Raw genomic sequence first — 19,406 nt, forward strand, 5'->3', positions numbered from 1 at the left:
ATAAAGACCTCAATTCCATTGTATTCCCGGTAAAAATTCACAGCTCGCGGATAGTCGAGGCGCGAACAAACGTATCCACGAATCCCGAATTACCTTTTTCTTGCGCAAGGCGTCGAGAACGGGCCGAATTCGATCGATTAAACGAATCGGTCGTTTCTATTCGGCGCAACGGTCCACCGTCGGGTCCAGATACCAGATAAGTGAACTTCCTGAGCTCCTGTCGCGTATCGATCCGAATTCCGATTCAATTTTCTACGCCCCCGACGCACACGGCGAAACGCCATGCATTAAACATCGCGCATAACGCGTACCGTCGCGCTAATCCAGCCGACGATGTAAGCGCATCAGCCTCGATATAAATGCGAGTTCGATCTTGTACCGATTCACGACAAAAAAAAACGAATATTTCGAGAGCTGTACCACCTAATCGCGATCAAGTATCGTCGATTTCTTTACGCGAGAACTTCGAAACCCCCCGTAAAACTAAAATCGATTTCCTTTCCGACCTTCTACATTTTGTTGAATTATTTTTCCACGTCCTGTGCAACGATCGATGAACGATTTCGTCTTTTGCAAGTCCTCGAGGAATCTTTGCGCGACAACATCAAAGCCTCTGCGGAGAAAATTTTTCTTTCTTTAGCCTTTGAGATTTTGTTCAACGTTTTTCTACGTTCGGTGCAACGATCGATGAACGATTTTGTCTTTTGCAAGTTCTCGAGGAATTTTTACGCGACAACATCAAAGCTCCTGCGGAGAAAATTTTTCTTTCTTTAGCCTTTGAGATTTATTTAAACGTTTTTCTACGTTCGGTGCAACGATCGATGAACGATTTTGTCTTTCGGAAGCTCTCGAGGAATTTTTGAGTTACTATTATACATCGAAACCACAGCAGAGAAAATTCTTTCGTTAGTCTTTAAAATATTGTTAATCGACTTTGCGTGTTGAGAGTAACGGTCAATTTTGTACTTCGAAAGTCTCGGTGAATTGGGTCGCGCGAAGGAATTAAAAATATTTCGAAATCTTGAACCGATCTTAACGCCTTCGTCGAGCAGCCAATCTTTTTGTACGTACAGCTGTCATCGTCGAAATCGACCTCTTCGATAATACTAGTATGCATACGTTTAATTTTCAGGTTATTTTTAACATTGAAATATAGAAGTAACCGTTAAAATTGGGAATAAATAATCATAATTAAATTTCTCGATGATTTAAGACGGTAATATAGTCGAAAGATCGATATATGTCATAGGTCAATGTCAGTTTGAATTATTATTCGTTTCGAGCACAATTATTTGTCCCTGAAGAGGTTGATCTTCACGAAAGAGTTTCTATCTGTTTAAAGTGGTTGCTGAAATATGTGCGTTTATACATTGAAATAGAACACTATATTGCGGACAATACGAGCTGCATAAGTAAAACAATACACGTAGTCGATCGAACGTAATTTATAAGTGTATTTACACATTATTGTGCGCACGAATAGAACAATGTATTTTAATTTTACTCCAATCGTATAAGTGTCTCTTTCGTTAAAATCATTAAACTTGAAAGATAATTACATCTCGTAATAGTAATGTATTGCAAATATTTAAGATAAAGCAGAATCTCAAGGTTCGTTCGAAGATTGTTAATTGAAATACAAGAGTTAGTTACGAATCTTAAAATTGAAAAGTATTAAATTATTAGTATTAAAATTATAATTATAAAAGTATTGCGTAGGATCTGACTAAAAAATTTATCGAGGGCTTACATGGTTCGTATATCGTATTTGTTTATTAATTTTTTTAAAATCGTTCGCCCCACGATTTACACCTGCACATTTATTGCGTGTTCTTAAGTTACGAGAAACACATTCAACAATTTCTTCTAGATTTTTCTATTTTTTACATTTATTTCTCGTAAATCATTCTTTTTTGTCCACTCTTAACACGTAAAACACGTGCACGACACACAAACACGTATCCCGATCGCATTAAAATCGATTGAGAAACGTCGAAAATAAGTCGAAAACAAAAATAATGCCTAAATTATGGCCCAATTTGAGCAAATTTGCGCGGTGTTTTCGCCACGCACACACACACACACACACACGACCTCTTTACCAGGCCTAAAGATTTTTTCGTCGGCGCGTTATAAAATTACCATATTGTATCGTAAATATATAAAACACTAAAATATATTGTCCTCCTGGTTAGTAAATCTACAAACTGCACGGTCTCGATACTATACCCGAACTGTGTAGAATTAAATTTCACTAACAAATTGTCGCACCTTAGAACCTTAAAGTACATATTAAAAACACGTGCTGTAAACACCGATACTGTATCGATTTCGATCACCGATCGATGTCGTCCGATCGAGGGATCCTTATCTCACATACTCTTTCGATAGCGAAAGAATTAATCATTTCCACGAACAGAGAACGAACGAATCGAATCGACGAGTCGAAGAACAAGTTCAAGTCTAAAATTGTCCACTTTCCAACAATCTCGAAATTAAAATCTTAAGAGAATCGCGCATTGGAATCTAGAACAGTGCAAAAGAGATACCCGTGCGTTCGCTTGTTTAAAAAAGATGCGATACGACGAGAAGAAATTCAATTGTTATTTATGTATTTACGGGTTAAGATCTTTGATGAACAAAAATACAGAAAAATTATACAGAACCGTTACAGTAGGCTATCGGTCGCGTAACACTATTCTTAAAAGTAATATGAAAAGCGAAAACTTAAAATCTCTAGAAATATTCATAAACTGATCTATGGAATTCTGATCGTGCTATAAAATGGTACTTCGGGAAGACGAAGAAACCATTTGACACTTTAAAAGCAAAAAATAAATCAAAAAGTATTCCACGACACTCCATATAAACACTAGACCTACCAACGTTGAATAATATTCCAATTTGTCTCAGATCACATGAGCCTCTTTGAAGTTAAAAGAGGAAAAGGCAAATTAATTTACGAGTGCCGTTAAACGTCTATTTTAATAATTGTTCACGAATATTGCAAGCGGAGACACCGTTAATAATTAACTAATTTAAAAAAGGAGTTTCAAACAGGTCGAATTGACCCCTTTGGTAGTTCGAATGTTAACTACCCCCTGTGAACGTATTCCTATTTGTCTTGGATCGTACAAATGTTTCCAAAGTGAAATTGGAAAAGGGTAAATTAATTCACGAATACCGTTAGTTATCCATTTCACTAATTGTCCACGAACATTGTAGACAAAGACACCGTTAATAATCGACTAATTTAAAAAAGAAGTTTCAAAGTACAATTGACCCGTTCGGTCAATTCTATCGTTATAAATTGAACGATACAATAGAGACGAATAGTCGTGATCGTATCGGGACGTGTATTTAGCCCTCACGGGACTCGAAACGCAGAGATTGGCGTTGAACGCGTTCCGTATTAAAGCAAAGATAACGACGATAACTCTACAGAGGGATACAGAAGAATTTCGCGAGCTCCGCGATCCCGATCTCATCGAGTCCGCGAATTTGCGAAACGATCGCGCGAATTCACGGCCGTGCGAATGATTACGAACGCGTACAGGTGCCCCGTGGTTATTTATGTCGGGATAATGCAAATCGAACGTGCGATACCAGTTTTTCCCCTGGCGACGAAATACGAGGCGCTCGCCGATGTGATCCCGGCGAAGAGGTGCGCGGAGCCAGCGGCGAACTTTATCATAATAATTACACGCGCCGGTCGCGCCTATTACACGCGCGCGTAATTGGCCCGGACGCGAAATCACTATAATCTACGCGTATCACCTTATTCCGTATGCCGACTACCCTCGTAAAGTATTTGGTCTCGTAAGAGACCGTGGCCCGCCGTCGAAAATTATAATCGACCGCGAGTTATTTAAGTTACCAATTTCGTTTTCGTCCCGTACGTTCACCGGGTCGCGCGTCCCGGTATCGTACGTCGTTCGGCCACCAATCGGGGGACAGCGGCCGACTGCTCTATTATTAGGCGTAATGGCCCGGGAAAACTTTCATTAACTTGTCCGATGCCTAATTCATGAGACGACCGACGAGATACCGTGTAATCCACGCCGATTCTCATACGCCCCGCTACCCCGAAAACGATCGAAACGAATCCAATCGGGGAAACGATCTCGCGCGCAACCTACCAAAAGAAAATGATTCTTCGCGCTGAAAATCTTCGGAGGGATCACTCGATGTCGGTCCGGGGAAATTTTCGAAGGTGGTTCAGGTACATTGGCACGATGACCGGTGTAGACATTTTTTTACAAGATTCTTAAACTTCATTTGTATCTAATTGACACTTGATTCTCACGGTGGTGGGAACAGAGCGTTTCTTGGAAGTAGTGTACTCGTGTTAAAATTTACCGACGCTTTCTGGAAATCTCATTCGAGGGGGGAAATTTCCATTCCGGGAAAGAGACACTTTGGTGTGCGTGGAGAGAAACGGTGAGACTTTTCGGTTTCGAATGTTTCGAATAAATTTTTTGAAACGTTGCAATTGTAAATGTGTCGAGTTGTTCGAAAAGTGATTTCGTTTTCCAAAAGGGGGAATATATAGTTTGATGAAATGTTTATACGTTCTAAAAAAATCGTGTTTCATTTTCACCAGAAAAAAAAAAATGACTTTCCGAATAACCCAATAATTTTTCTAGTAGTGAGATTCCAGCGTTTCTTCGAAATAGCGTACTCGTAAATAGCTTAATCGTAATTCTTAAAGTTTGATTTTTTTAATAATGTACGGTGGCCTTGCCAGAGATCGAAATCATGTAATGATTTTATTTTTCGAACGTCTTCGTTCGGTAAGATGACATATAACATAGGGATCGCGAAGACGCGATGTATAGTCGGGTATATTGCAAAATGGCTCGCATTTACGAGACACTTAAATCGATGCAAAAAGAATGTTGAGAAATTATTAAATTCGACGATACTAATTTCTAAAAAGCAACGATATCGACTAGAATTATCTCGGCAGATCCTGCCTTAGATTCCACGATATCGGGTCGTCGAATGATAATCGGTCGGATAATCTGATCGAACCGTTGAAAAACTATCGAGAAATTGTTTTACACGATTAATAGCAGGTTTAAGGACCTCCGCGATAAAAGAAACGAGCTCAACATCAAGAATACCAGCTACACGATAAATTAAAAATCTCAAGTAATCTTAAACTATAAAATTATACTTAACTACCCCGTATCGTTGGATAAAGTACACTTTATATTTCAAAGATACGATCCGGGCAAATATAACAAACCAAATCCAAATAGTTTCGCGTAGACAAAGATGTACACATTTCGTACATAAATTACTCCACACATCGACAATCGTGGAAGCTTCCGAAGATATTCGAATTCAAACGAAGACGCCGATCGAGCCGCTAGTGTCTCGAATTCCACTCTCCGCCACCTATGAGCGATGAAAAGTACCACCCGACCTCGAGACCCGCGCAACGAAAACTAGGACGACCTTACCTACCGAAACTTCCTTCTGTTACCGACGCTCATTGCTCGCTATCCGTTTCCTTCCTTCCCCTGTGCCGATGACACGTTGAATTTCCCAATCGACGTCACCGACGCGGAGAAAAAGAACGCCGCTAGAAGACTAGTCGGCACTGTCGTCGTCCCGTGCGCCACTTTACCGACACCATCCTGTACCCAAGTCCTGCCCGCGCGGGAAACGGGTGTCGATTACGGAAATCGTTATCACAGTGGAACCACGCACGGAGAAAATTGCACCGAACGATCCTCTCGAAGCGCACGAACGGCACTTTAGGAGCCTGGATGCCTGCACGTACCGTGTACACTTTCGCGTACAATGTATATACTTCCCTGGGCTCATTATCCGTAGGAGTTGCCGGATCCCGGAGCGTTGGTCGGCCGACATGCGAGCCGATTCCTCTTTAAAGGCATCCACGTAAATAGGCGTGGAGAGTGGAAACGAACGAACGAACGAACGAACGAACGAAGGGACAGGCAGAAAAATCGTGGAACGACACAAGCTCGAGAAGAAAAAGAACGAGACGTATGTTTAGCGGGTTACTTTGTCGGGGAATCGAGCCAGCCTGGAGAGTGGGGGGCGGGGGAGCCGCTCTTCGAGGAACGGGCCGCTCGACGGAGGGACCGAGCGGGAGAGGGGGAACGTTCCGAGCGATGAATACGAATCGAGGTCCGGCACGGTGGGCCTGTACGCGGCTCGCGTGAGCCGCCACGGTAGCAAATTTCGTGACCTGACGTGACTCGCGGCCGTACAAAGTAACTTCACGGTAGATTGAAATTGCCGTCGATCTTCATCTCCCAAGGGCGTGTTTCCGTGACGGCCGGGGGAGTCGGGCCAACCAACGTGGAAAAATCGTGTAATCGGCCGGGACAGCGCACGCGAGAACCTTGTATTTTGATAAATTAAACAAGCACTCGCGGTTGACGCTCCGGTTCGGTGATCGTGGGACGCGTATTCACTTCGAGTGAAAGAAACCACGGGAATTGGTCGAGATTATAGCTCGTTCTCCGGTACATCGGTACCGGGATATTGTGACGGGACTTTTGCCGCGTAAAGGACATTTTAAATGTAATACGAGTGGGGCATTGACCACTCGAAATTGTGGTACGTTTATCGGACTTCTTTCTGTAAGGAAACAACCAGAAGGATCTTTTTCTTGTAGCTACGCGGGTCGAAGTAACGCGCGAAATCACTTTTACACTAACCGTGAAAATACGGTGAAAATATGTGCCACGAGTTTCAAGTTGGAAACAGAAATGACCTTCTTTGTTTTCCAGCAGGAGGTTTTTATACGATGTCTTTGGAGAGGTTACCTTGGAATTTAGACCGGATTGGGCGTGTTTACACTTATTTGGAGTTTTAGCTTAGATAGGTCGTCTTTGTGTTTATTTGGAGTTTGGGCAAGATAACGCTGTCTTACAAGGGGTAAAGAGACACTGGGATTGATAAAAAAGAATTGTAAACTCTATCGAACTCTCGAGACCCTGTATAGGTGATCCTCGTTGCAATAGAATTCTCAGATTCGTAGAAAATACGTAGTCGTGAACGTAGACACGGACGACATTGGACCAATGTCGGCCCGATATGGACAATGTAGAAAATTGCTATCTATCTCTAGATTTGCGAATTGTACGTTGATCCGACAAATGAGATCCTTGTTTCATGGAAATACGTGTACAGAGAGTTATCGAACAGTTGGTGATTCTACGTACGAAAATAAGTCGAAAAGAAGGAAGAATATTTTTCTATTCGAAGCTTCGTTTACGAGAAAAGCGAGTTCGAAAGTGTGTAAATAATACTGTAGACGATCTGTGGAACAGTTAGGCAACGAATGATGTATTGTATTTCTGATTGCGTGGTACGGTGAAAATGTGAAACGTTTAAGATCGACGAGCGAGAGGCGAAAGAAGAGCGTTTGAATTGAACGGCGGGGTGTCCTGACTGATTGTGAGATGCGAAAGACGAGGAATTGAGATGGCGCCAGACTGAAGAATTTTGGGTGAACGTGACCAGATGCATAGAGTGAAAAAGGTTAAGAATTAGAACGAAAAGGAACGAATGCGTGTGAGAATATAGGATGCGATTGATGCACTTATTGCAATTTTATCAAAGTGAATCGAAGTTGAATAAAGCCTTTTAATTGCGCACCTTGTGTCAATTATGTCAAGTGTTACCTAGTAATACGTTTTGTTATTACTCAAAGTCGAGTATGAAAATTTCTAGTTGATACATTTTTAATTATTATCGGGTAATATTATACTTAGCTACTACAGATGCACGTCTGGAAATCTCGAGCACCAGATGCTTTCACTGTGAAAAATGTTATTTCCTTTTTCCGACTTACTTTTCCACCACGTAGAATCACCATCTGCCCGATGGTATCACTCGTCCGGTAACACCCTGTACATAATACTGGACTCTTGGGATATAACCCAGACTTAAACTCTATACGTGGGGTACAAGCAACGGTACAGGTAACGGTACTGGAAACGGTAGTGGACCGTTGAGACCTAATCCAAACCTAATCCAGATTCGTGGAAACGGTTATAGCACTAGATTCTGGAAAATATATACAGACGATCTCGATGAGGCCTCGACCAACTTCCTCGATCCGTGGACTGCAAAACCGACGATCCTGAACTCGTTACAATAGAAACACGAAACTTTGGATGAAAGCAGGTATAGACAACACTGGACTTTTGAGATCCCAGATCCAAAGTAGATGCAGACGACATTGAAGATTCGAGAAATGGTACCTGGATCTAGAGAAACTCGATATCAATATCCTCCTCAACAATTTCTAACTGCAAGATCTTCGAAAGAGGGGAACCTCGAAACTATTAGGTTGCTCGGAAAGTAATTTCGTTTTCCAAAATGAAGAATATATAATTTAATGAAATGTTTATACAGTCTAAAAGAATCGTGTTTCATTTTCACCAAAAGCAACAACGAAATGACTTTCGAAACAACCTAATATTTGAGGCCTATTATCACCAGTAGTTTCCTAGAGGACTCGAGTACCGAAACGATTTACAGAACGACTACAGGTACTCCAAAAATCTTCAAAAGCCTTCGAGAAATTTACGACAACTCAGCTTTTCAAACAGTCAGATCTTCGTTATACTCGAGAATCCTAGAATCTTCGGTACATCCCGAGACGTTTAGCTTACTCGAGATTTCCAAAGTTCTTGAAACACTCGACTTGTATCGAATTCCACGAGTCCAGGAATTTTCTTGTCCTTGTACGATCCCAAATGTTTCGAATCGTTGATCATCGGATCACTCCGACTTTGGAGTCGCGTCTATCCGATCTTACGTATTCAGAGGTCATTAGATGGATGACACCAGTAATCCTTCTTATTTTCCACAATGCTACAATCGCCTACAAATATAGAGGATACATGGATTATAAACATACAATCATCGCACCTTGACAACCGTAATTAACGACGGAAGAACTTCCCAGAGAGAATACACGATAGATTTTCGCGTTATTCAACGTACAGAGTTAATAAACGTTCACGTTCGTCTCAATTACGAACCGATCTCGCGTTATCTACAAATGGCAACACTAGACGATCTTAAAATTGCCGACGCCGCGTTACGAAATCCACACGTAATTTCGAACAGTGATTCCTAACGGAATTATACATTAGATCCAACGAGACGGGTCAACGGATGTAAACAAATGCATGCGACCGACTCATGGAAGAGACTCGAACTCAAAAGTTTCTATTTTTCTATCGCACGAATTCTACACGAATGTTTACTCGTGTTCCACACGAGTCTTTCTTTACCGACTCGTCTCGTTTGATCTTATATATCTTCGATACACGTTCCCCAATTGAAGATGGTTATTCGTCTCTCGAGTGTTGCACGTTTGTTTCGTTTCGATCGATCGTTTCCTAACCAGTTCAAGTAGATCGGTCTCAAACGAAACCCTCGAAAGGAATCTTGTCCTTGTCGTCCCCTCGTCTAGTTCCCTGTGTCGTTAACGATTCCCAATTTACCTGTCGTCGCGAATGATTGCGGTGCAATCATCGCAGCTTTCGTCGAAGAGTCCGAACGCCCACGTAGCGCACTCCCTCTTGGATGCTCCTCTCCTACTGTCATCGTGCATGTACGTGTAGATCATTGTTCGTTATGTGGCAACAGAGGTCGTTTCCCACGTCGCCGATCCGCCAGGTGAAACTTAACGATATCCTTTGGTATTTTTTTCTTTTTTTTTTTCTTGTTGTTGTTTTCTTTTTCTTTTTTTTATCGAAACCGACCAGATATGCGTGCCAGGATTTTCTTTCCACGACACGGCACGCTACGCGGCGAGTAATGAACGGTTAGACCGGCGAGCAGAAATTGCGAGCGTGTCGTCCTAGAGACTGTTGCACACGCGTGTACGTCTCGATTTCTGGACGCATCACGACACAGTAATTTCCGAGTCGCGACGAGTCACGGCAACTAAACGCCGCGACGGCCGGGAATTAAAATTGATGCAAGTGAAACCGGAGATCGGTGGAAAATTTGTGGAACGAGAATCAACCGCGAGAGGAAGCTACGATTATTTGTATTTTCTGCGCTGGAAACTCGTTATGGGTGCCTTCGCGGCAATTTTCTTGTTGGACGATCGAATGTTTAAACGTTCTTGAGTTGCGTCTAGGATTAATCGTAAGTCTGACTCTTCGAGAGTTCGTCGAGGAGTCTTGTATTTTTTAATATCACTGGTATATACGTCTATTCGTATACATTCGTCGCTATAGAAATAAGCTGGACCTGTTTGAAACAGACTCTACGCGAAACGATTAATATTGTTGCAGCAATGTGTAAAATACGTATATTCTGCATGAATTTTCTACGTATTTGCCGTCATTAACACGCATCGTGAATGTATGAAATCCGCAGGCTGATTATCACTTTGCGTATCATTGAGTATAGATGTGAGCTGTCGTTGTGTTACTCCGAGTTATTAATTAATCCTGTCGTTAACGACTACAAACGTTTAACGCGGTGGAAAGCAAGGTCGGTGCTAGTAATATTTTAAAAGTGTGCATAAACGTAAGAATGTATAAAATATGTACACAAATGTGGCAAGCACGAGTAGAAGGTAGGAGTGTAATAAGAGTGTACACAAAATCAGTAATGTATTAAAAATGTGCGTTAACGTACGTATCAGAAATGTATACGATAAAAAGAAGCGCGAGATTCAAATAAACAGTAACGGATTCGCGATTGTACAATATATATATATCTGCATGTGTCGTTCCGGAGAAGTAACAAATGCAGAAAATACACGGATCAACAAAATCGTGCAACGACAAAGTTCAGTGCCCGTCGAGCAACCTACTTGCCTCTCGTGAAAATATTTATCCACGGTGGAATATCCGTGGGCCGTTTATACGAAAGATTCTGGAACCCAATGTAACAAGGAAATGTTGTTCGATTGAAAAATAACTTATCCAGTCTTCGACGCACCGATCTCGAGATTTTCTCGTTTCGATCTATCGCGCAGACTTCTTCGATTCATCTGCCATCGAGATGGACGAACCAAAGACGTCTGTGACGGTCGACGTTGATTCAGAATTTTTTCTTTCTTGTTCGGATATCCCTTCTACCCATTGTATTTCCTAGTAGACTCTGTACGAACCAATCCACTGTCTGTGAAACAACGAATGGAAGGTGTTCGTCTGATTCAACACACAGAACAATGAAGTCTAGATCATCGGTCCGTGGGAGACTCAGACGCTCGACATTCGGTGCATATCCCTGCAATTCAGTCTGGATTATCGTTGAGATCGGTTTAAGACGCAGTGGAGCTTCGATCGAGATCACAGGTATTAATTTTCGTCTCACCGACGTTCCTATCAACCGTGCAATTGACTCCGGTTAAATTCGAAACCGTAGCGTAATACATATCTTCGCTCGTGATACACATTTAAAGTTCTTTCATTGGAGCGATTTTCTTCTCTAAATCCTGGAAGCGAATCGCGTCACATTTGAAATCTCGTCCTGGTAACACGTAGATTTACCAGAGAAGATTTCTAGCTTCGTCTTGGCGTCCTCTTTCCGTAAAAATAGAGACACCTGTACTGTTACACCAGGGTCACATTGACGCGTTCCGGAAATACGTTTATACGGAGCAGTTCACACGTGACGTGATTTTTTGTACTTTGACATCCTGCTTGCAACAGAAGGGACGAGTGTACCGCTAGGACGCGGATATAATGGTACCTTTCAGTGGTGTGAATTCCCTGCATTTTTATATTCTTTTCTGATTTCACGAGTCGTACAATTAATTCTCCAAGAGGGAATTATCAGCAGAAATAGTAACATTGTATAAAAAGTAAATGCGTAAATCGTTACATCGGTCGATTACTTGCAGTATAGATAGTACAATAATAGGGTTTGAGTTGTTTAAGAGAATCAACGTAGCAGGTTTAGAGGATCATCGCAGAATTTTGTTTCCTTTCTGATTTCACGAGTCGTGCAATTAATTCTCCAAGAGGGAATTATCAGCAGAAATATTATTAGTAACATTGTATAAAAAGTAAATACGTAAATCATTACATCGAAATAATCGAAGAACGTTGTCTTGTCTCTCTCAAATCGGAGGATAATGAAGCAGTGCTCTTTGCAGCTGTTTGGAACTATTGAACGTACACACGCAATACTTCCTCTTTCTGGGAGATTGGCACTGCGCTGACGAGATAATTACCGAGACGATAAAGGAGCGAGAGGAGTACTACGCTTAATCCCACCAACGAGACTTCCGTAGTTTCTTGCTCTAAGTCCTTAGCAAAACACGTGATAATCTCTCTCACTGTGACACGTCTATCTCGTTTCATCTCCATGTGTTGCGTTTGCTCTCTTTGTCCGGTGACGTGTTAATTCGAAAGGTTAAAAATGCATGTAAACGGAAGTGGATCATTCAAATACGATCATGAGATCCCCATACTTTACGGGCATCGTCTACCCAGCTCTGCACAGTACGTAGAATGTCTTCGTTGGGACCAGACGGTTCAGGATCGACGAGTACCACACTATTGCATCGTTTCGAGGACGATCGTGTCGTTATTGCTTCAACAGAAGCGAATGACGCACAGATCTGGAAATATTTATAATAGATACCTTGAAGTGAGGATTAAATTGCACTTACAACAGGTTAGGAAAAGTTTGCAAATACAACACGCGTCGTAAGAGCGTTTAAGAGCGAACCATCGCCTACCGAGTTTTAATCATAGCACCATGATCGTATACGCAACACGAATACTTTATGGTACGCTAATATTAATGTAGTCAACGAGAGGACTGTCTACGTTGCCTTTAATAAATTTTTGCCACATGTCATTCTAGTGATAAACAATGATACGACACTAATGAATTCACGAAGGTAGGGGACATATCTATGTATATTCTAAGGTGCACACGTATATAGACTTGCGGGTAATGTTCAAAAAATCATTTATTAGTTCGTGGTTTACAAAGTGTTGCGAGAGGTGGTCGCTGTTTGTGCTAGGGCAACATTGTAAATCGTAAATAAGTGTTTCTTAAATTCATTTTTCTTCCAGTCTCGCTACACACCGATAATATTTCTTTATCAATTTACTGTTCAATGTATCTTCGTTTACTTTTTTTTCCAATTCTAACGTAATTATTGGAAGAAAATTTCTAACTTACAATTCCGAATGTGTTAGACTATCCGTGTTTGGTTCAGCAAACTTGATCCCTTCGAATCGTAAAATTTCTAACTCTCTCGAAACACATCGTCTCTCTTTTTTTCTTAACTAAACAAATTTTTGAAACATAATAATGTGCTAATCAATCTTTTTAATATACGTTTCTTCTAGTATATTGTATCGAATGACAGTGAAATATGTATTCCTTAACCGTTGCGTTCCAATTTTCTCCTCTAAGCTTAACACCTCTTCTTTCAAACCACGAACAATATCGTTCTTTTTAGAAAAGTATACCGATCATCTCTCTGATTTAATCTGGCTTCTGACTCGAATGAAACATATCGGTTAAAAAATGGTTACAAACTTGTAATTTTTCATCCCGTGTTCACCAAAAAAGACTGTTACGATTATACCCGTTCTTGGAGCTTTGGTAAGTGCATCCGTATTTACTTGGAACGTAAAACGATCGTCTACGTTCTACAGATTAATTAAAAATGGCCGTGATAACGCCATACTGGGGCCTGGACGGCATGATAATCTTCGCGTCCCTAATGGTGGTCTTCTACATGTACATGACTCGCAAATTCAAATACTGGGCAAAACGTGGTATCATGGAGATTCCTCCGACCCCGTTCATGGGAAACTTCACGGATTGCCTAATGCTGAAGAAATCGCCATCCGATTTCATCAAGGACCTCTACGAAATGGCCAGGGGGTTACCGTACATGGGATTCTATATTTTTGACAAACCGTTCTTCTTGGTGCGGGATCCAGAGCTCGTGAAACATATTCTGGTGAAGGATTTCAACGTGTTCAACGATAGATACGCTTCGCCTGCCGTCACAGATCGTCTTGGATACGCGAACCTCTTTCAAATCAAGAATCCCGCCTGGAAGGTCCTCCGATCGAAATTGACACCTATCTTCACCAGTGGCAAATTGAAGAGGATGTTCGAATTGATGGCTTTGGTCGGCGATGATCTCGACAAACACCTCGAGAGTTTGAATTTGGGTAAGTTTTATGGCGAATTTCGATTAATCCACGAGATTTCACGAATTTCTCTCGCGTCCAATTTGCCGAGAATTCATTTAACGACAATAGGGAAAAATCGGATACTGACAGTGTCCAGTTTTTGATTTTCAAGTGATAATTTCTATCCCGGATTTAAGTAACCGTATCCTCGTGTGTATCTCAGGAATATATGTATAGAATAGAATAATGTATCATCTATATGGAATAGAAAAAGTCGTAACGTCTTCGGAAAATATACTATGGAATTTAAAGTGAATTTCCTTAGAAAAGATCAGTCATTTTGATCGGTTGGTAAATTTATGTTCAACACCTATTACCCGATACGCTATTTTTAATCGACCGTGAATTTAAAGAATCATGAGAACGATCTCTCCAAACGCTATTCAAATGTTACCCAATATTTTTTTCTTTACATCATCGAAGTGTTTGAAAAACGACTACAGTAGCTAATACGGATCAGCGCAAAGAATCGCGAGCGTATCGAAAAGCGTGTGAATCAGAGCATGTGATTCGATAAAAAGAACTTATTTATTCCAGGCGTTGCAAAGGAGGTCGAAATGAAGGAGATTTGCGCGAATTTCACCACGGACATGATTGGTAGTACAGCTTTCGGTCTCAGGGTGAATTCACTGGAAAACCCGAATGAACCGTTTCGAGAGGCTGGCAGACAAATTTTTAACTACGATTTATTTCGCGGCCTAGAATTTCTAACCATATTCTTTATGCCTTACTTAACCAAATACACCGGCGCGAAGTTCTTCGGGAAGGAGAGCAGCCGTTTCCTACGAACTGTTTTCTGGGATGTGATCAATCAACGGGTACAGTCAGGAGAGAAGAGAAACGATCTCATCGATCTTCTGATCGAACTGAAACGGAAGCACGAGGATGAGGGCGATCTGGGTGGATTCAGTGAGTCGATACACGCAAATCTTTAATGAATATTCTCCGATACCCTACAGAGTAATCCAAACATACAATTACACCGACCATTTTGTGTTACTTCTCCATTCCCTCGTTTGAATTGTCCTCTTCCATACGATGTGAACGTTACAAAGGGTGATATTAAAAATAAAAGTGACAAAAGTTAAAATAATAAAAGTAATCAAGTTTCCAGTGTGAATCGGAGAGAGAATTTTTTTGAATTACCGATCAGTATCCTATGAGAGTACTATCGTCACCTAGTTCGCGCTGTTCATTATAGAAAGCATTTTTGGAATCACTGATGAGATTTGCGAAACAATTTTTCTCTTCAACCTTTTTTTTCGAATATCATAGAACTTTTCGTATTATGCCTTTGTTCGTTTTAATTCTCGGTTTCCAAACGTTATGAAAGTTACGAGAAGCAATTCCAGAAATAAGAGTAATAAAAACCTCTGCTACGTATAATAGCTGGATATTTTATAAAATCAAGAAACAATGTGAAATCACTCGCTTTACAATTTTCAATGGCAGATAAGTTTCAATATTTAGATCGAACTGTCGTTTCGGCCGCGATCTCTTTCAAACGGGGAACTGTGAAAATTAGATTTTCATTTTGTGTCGTTGTCTTAAGGGATTTTAATTATTTAATAATTCACGCTTCAGGTTTCAGCGGTGACGATTTGGTGGCGCAAGCGGCCGTGTTCTTCAGTGGTGGTTTCGAAACTTCTTCCACTACAATGTCTTTTACCTTTTACGAACTTGCGTTGAACATGGATATCCAGAGAACTCTCAGGAAAGAGATTCTGACCGCGTTGGAGAAGACTAATGGCAAAGTGACGTATGAAATGGTACGAACAATACCAAATAAAATATACGACAGGGAACGAAATTCAAAATAAAGTCGAACATTAGTCAGACTGTCCATACATTCGTAAAATTACGTTTAATAACTCAGAAATAAGCGTGATTAGGTTATTATAAGGAATTATAGGGATTAATCTACACTCTGAAAAAAGTAAATAGTTTCAGATAGACATAGAGTGTAGATACCGTAATTTATCGATTGTAGGAGATTAAAAGAAATATTTGAAGTTATTCAAGATTATAATTATAATTATACGATATCCATGAAAATTACTAACCGAGGGCTTTCCGGGATCTCTGATTTAAGTTCGTTAAATCAATGTTTGAACGAACAAAACATTTCAATTTAATTACTTTTTGTCCACGTTTCTCGTCACTTCTCGGTACGGCAAACGTTCAATCACTTTCTCGCAGATCATGGAGCTACCGTATCTGGATATGGTGATCTCGGAGACTCTTCGTAAGTATCCAGCGTTAGGGTTTCTGGATCGCGTCGCCAATACCGACTACAAGCTACCGAATTCCGATCTGGTGTTGGAGAAAGGTACTCCGGTGTACATCTCTATGATTGGAATGCACCACGACCCGGAATATTTCCCCGATCCACAGAAATACGATCCAGACCGATTCACAGAGGAGAACAAACAGAAGAGGCCGAATTTCGTCTACTTCCCCTTTGGCGAGGGACCTCACATTTGCATTGGTAAGTAAACCTTCGAAATGTGATCCTATCGGTAAGACCGTCCTTTCGTTGTATTCTCTTTCCATGCTCTTCAATTGTTTTCGATTTCTTGATTCTCCGAAATTTTAATCGCTCAATACCTGAATTATCCTCGATGAGAACTTTGTCAGTGTTGAGCAAAATTTATGTTTAGATGAAAGTTTCGAATAACGAGGAAAAGGTAAACAATATTTTATTTGTTACCGGTCGAATAGAAATTGGAATTTAACAATGACCAAATAAACATGCGATGTGTAAATATACCTAATAGATGTATACTTGTTTCGCCATTTGCTCATTTTACGATTCTCAATAGATATACAAAAATATTAAAACATTGTAAATAATTCGTACGACGTATTTTGGTATCAATATATATTAAAAATAATGACGAAGCTGTTTGCAATGTTGATGAAAGACGGAGATAGCCTATTGAATAGGCATATACACATTATTTCGAAAGATATTCACTCGTCAACTGTATTCATTCGTATTTTAAATACGGCTTTTATTATTGATGAATGGACTGCAAATTAGTGCATACACGGTTATAATTTGCGTTTCTCCTTTTCCTTATCATTGCTAGATAGACGATAAAATAATTTCCATTGCATTACGTAATTTTATTTACCATTGCCCGAACATTTGGAGCTTCACTTTCTAAAATATGTGCATTCATTCATTGTAAGTCTGTTTAATGCGACGACACGAAAGTAATTCTTATGCTATCGTTGATAAATGAAGGTCGGTAGGTACAAAGACAGTTTAATTTACTGTGGAGCATATGATTCATTGTTGTTACGTAATTACTTGCGGAAAATGCAATACCAAAGGTACTTGAAACAAACGACGCGTAACATTTTTTCGTTTTTTTTTTGTTACCGCCACGCCGACACTCGAGGCGAGCAATAGGTTTTATTCATATTCGTTCCATGTCATTGCAATATTAATAATATTCTTTATAGGACATGTGTTATATTTTTATCGTTTTAACGTTATCTCGCGCTTCGAGTCGGACTCAAAGAAATATAAAATGTTTGATTATCGTTTGTAATTTTCGACACGAGAAAATTATTTTTAATTTAGCCATCGCGGCCAATTCTAATCGGTTTTAGATAACTATGCTGCAACAATGTATTGCGTGTAGGATTTGCTCATTTTATTTTGGTACTAGAGATAATGTAAAATATCGCGATGCATACAATGACAAAGCATTCGAAGTTTGTTGACATATTCTCTTTCGTGACTTTGACATTGTAAATGCATACGTAATTTGTTTAATTTCTGTTGCATGGAATATTACACGTAATTCGTGTTCTCAGAATTAAGTAGCATTGTTAAATGACAAATATTAGGCAAAGTGAACGAAATTACCTTGAACCAAAAAAAGGCTCTTGTTTATTTATTTCGGAAGTGTTCATCGTAATATGTAGTTTCGAACCTTTAATTGTTTCATCGCGAGTGTGCGACTTAGATTTCAAATAAAAATGAAAATTTTTGATTTTGATTTCAAATAAAAATGAAAATTTAAATTTGTGAAGTTTAATTTTTCGACAAGTTACTAACAAACGAATAGTACGAAACTTTTATTATTCGTTAACCGAAGTAGTACAATTTCTTTAAACATTGCTGTAGTTTATTAATAAAAGGATCGATTAAGCAATTTCCAAACGAACAAAGTTTTCTCCAGGTACGATAATCTCAACATTAGGAAATTGTATCACACGCGTGTTGTATATATTTAAATTAAAGAAGATTCGAAGAAAGTAAATTTCCACGTACGAAAAATGTATTTAGAACATGATTCAACATGTTGGACGTTCGCTCGATAAACACGTGAAAGTGATAACGAAGAGGAGATAAGTCTATTAACTCTAGATAATTCTGCAAATAAAAATAAAAATATAACACGTGCGACAGATTAGGAATTGGAGAATTTACAACCGTTATGTAATGTGGTATCGTTAAATCGCCATTATATGTATGTATCATCACGTGATAATTCTTCCACTTTCAATTGTATTTCAGGCCTTCGATTGGGACTCATGCAATCGAAACTAGGGCTCATTCAATTTCTCAGAAAGTACGAGGTCACACCTAGCAAGAAAACGGTAATCCCGTTAGTGATGGACCCGAAAGGAGTCACCCTGACAGCCCTTGGGGGCGTGTACCTCAACCTTAGGAAGATCACCACCGAAGCTGGATAATTCATTTGTATATCCACATATGTGCTTCGTTGCAGTATCGCTGCAATTTTCTTTTCGACGATCATTTAACAAGTTGAAACATTTTGAATTCTGATCTCGTACCCGATCTATATTGGGGAGTCGGTTTAAAATTTGTAGTGTCCGTTACGAATGATTTAAGAGATCGTTGGACATCTTGTAGTCATCTAACGTAAGAAAATATATTATCTTGTATCCCTAATACTACACGGCTCACTATATGGATATATGTACTTATTTGTGAAATTGTGAAATTTTTTAAATAAAAATCTGTTGCACGTTTAAAGTCTAAAAATGGTCTTTTGCGCTACCTGTGTAAAATTCGAATTCGACAAACATTAAATCCTGTTTCAGAACACATCCAAATGGTTTGCAATTCGATTGTGAAATATTTATCTTGTCTCAATAAGGAATATTCTCGATACTGGATTGAGTTTTCCGTAGGAACGTCACTTTAAATATTGTGTTCGATGAAGTACAGAC

At 39.9% G+C, this 19,406-nt stretch overlaps 2 protein-coding genes across 6 annotated transcripts; one reads left to right on the top strand and one right to left on the bottom strand.

Annotated features, from left to right (window-relative positions):
- Nucleotides 1–6,649: 6,649 nt before the first annotated feature.
- Nucleotides 6,650–9,881, bottom strand: LOC143145044 (uncharacterized). 2 transcript variants are annotated; one of them, XM_076308058.1, is made up of 3 exons: nucleotides 9,504–9,881; nucleotides 8,664–8,875; nucleotides 6,650–8,255 (listed from the first exon to the last, which is right to left on the bottom strand). In XM_076308058.1, exons 1-2 carry the CDS (start codon nucleotides 9,604–9,606, stop codon nucleotides 8,814–8,816), a joined length of 165 nt encoding a protein of 54 aa, XP_076164173.1. In that variant the 5' UTR covers nucleotides 9,607–9,881; the 3' UTR covers nucleotides 6,650–8,255; nucleotides 8,664–8,813. The 2 variants fall into 2 exon arrangements, with proteins under 2 accessions (XP_076164173.1, XP_076164172.1); XM_076308057.1 differs by lacking the exon at nucleotides 9,504–9,881 and having other exon boundaries at nucleotides 8,664–8,814.
- A 1,301-nt stretch (nucleotides 9,882–11,182) lies between these two features.
- LOC143145042 (cytochrome P450 6k1-like) lies at nucleotides 11,183–19,212 on the top strand. Of its 4 annotated transcripts, none has more exons than XM_076308052.1 (6): nucleotides 11,183–11,318; nucleotides 13,644–14,171; nucleotides 14,730–15,101; nucleotides 15,777–15,961; nucleotides 16,392–16,680; nucleotides 18,727–19,212. In XM_076308052.1, exons 2-6 carry the CDS (start codon nucleotides 13,655–13,657, stop codon nucleotides 18,903–18,905), a joined length of 1,542 nt encoding a protein of 513 aa, XP_076164167.1. In that variant the 5' UTR covers nucleotides 11,183–11,318; nucleotides 13,644–13,654; the 3' UTR covers nucleotides 18,906–19,212. The 4 variants fall into 4 exon arrangements, with proteins under 4 accessions (XP_076164167.1, XP_076164166.1, XP_076164169.1 ...); XM_076308051.1 differs by lacking the exon at nucleotides 11,183–11,318 and adding an exon at nucleotides 12,484–12,645; XM_076308054.1 differs by lacking the exon at nucleotides 11,183–11,318 and adding an exon at nucleotides 12,969–13,016.
- The last annotated feature ends 194 nt before the right edge of the window (nucleotides 19,213–19,406 follow it).

The sequence above is a fragment of the Ptiloglossa arizonensis genome, chromosome 3 (genome assembly GCF_051014685.1).
Source record: "Ptiloglossa arizonensis isolate GNS036 chromosome 3, iyPtiAriz1_principal, whole genome shotgun sequence".
NCBI classification, from domain to species: domain Eukaryota; kingdom Metazoa; phylum Arthropoda; class Insecta; order Hymenoptera; family Colletidae; genus Ptiloglossa; species Ptiloglossa arizonensis.

Coding starts and splice junctions, on each gene's coding strand:
- LOC143145044 (XM_076308057.1), bottom strand. CDS start 8,768: ATGATCAACGATTCGAAACATTTGGGATCGTACAAGGACAAGAAAATT. Junction 8,256..8,663: donor AAGAACTTTGGAAATCTCGA/GTAAGCTAAACG, acceptor GAGTTTCTCTAG/ATCCAGGTACCATTTCTCGA.
- LOC143145042 (XM_076308052.1), top strand. CDS start 13,655: ATGGCCGTGATAACGCCATACTGGGGCCTGGACGGCATGATAATCTTC. Junction 14,172..14,729: donor CCTCGAGAGTTTGAATTTGG/GTAAGTTTTATG, acceptor TATTTATTCCAG/GCGTTGCAAAGGAGGTCGAA. Junction 15,102..15,776: donor GGGCGATCTGGGTGGATTCA/GTGAGTCGATAC, acceptor TTCACGCTTCAG/GTTTCAGCGGTGACGATTTG.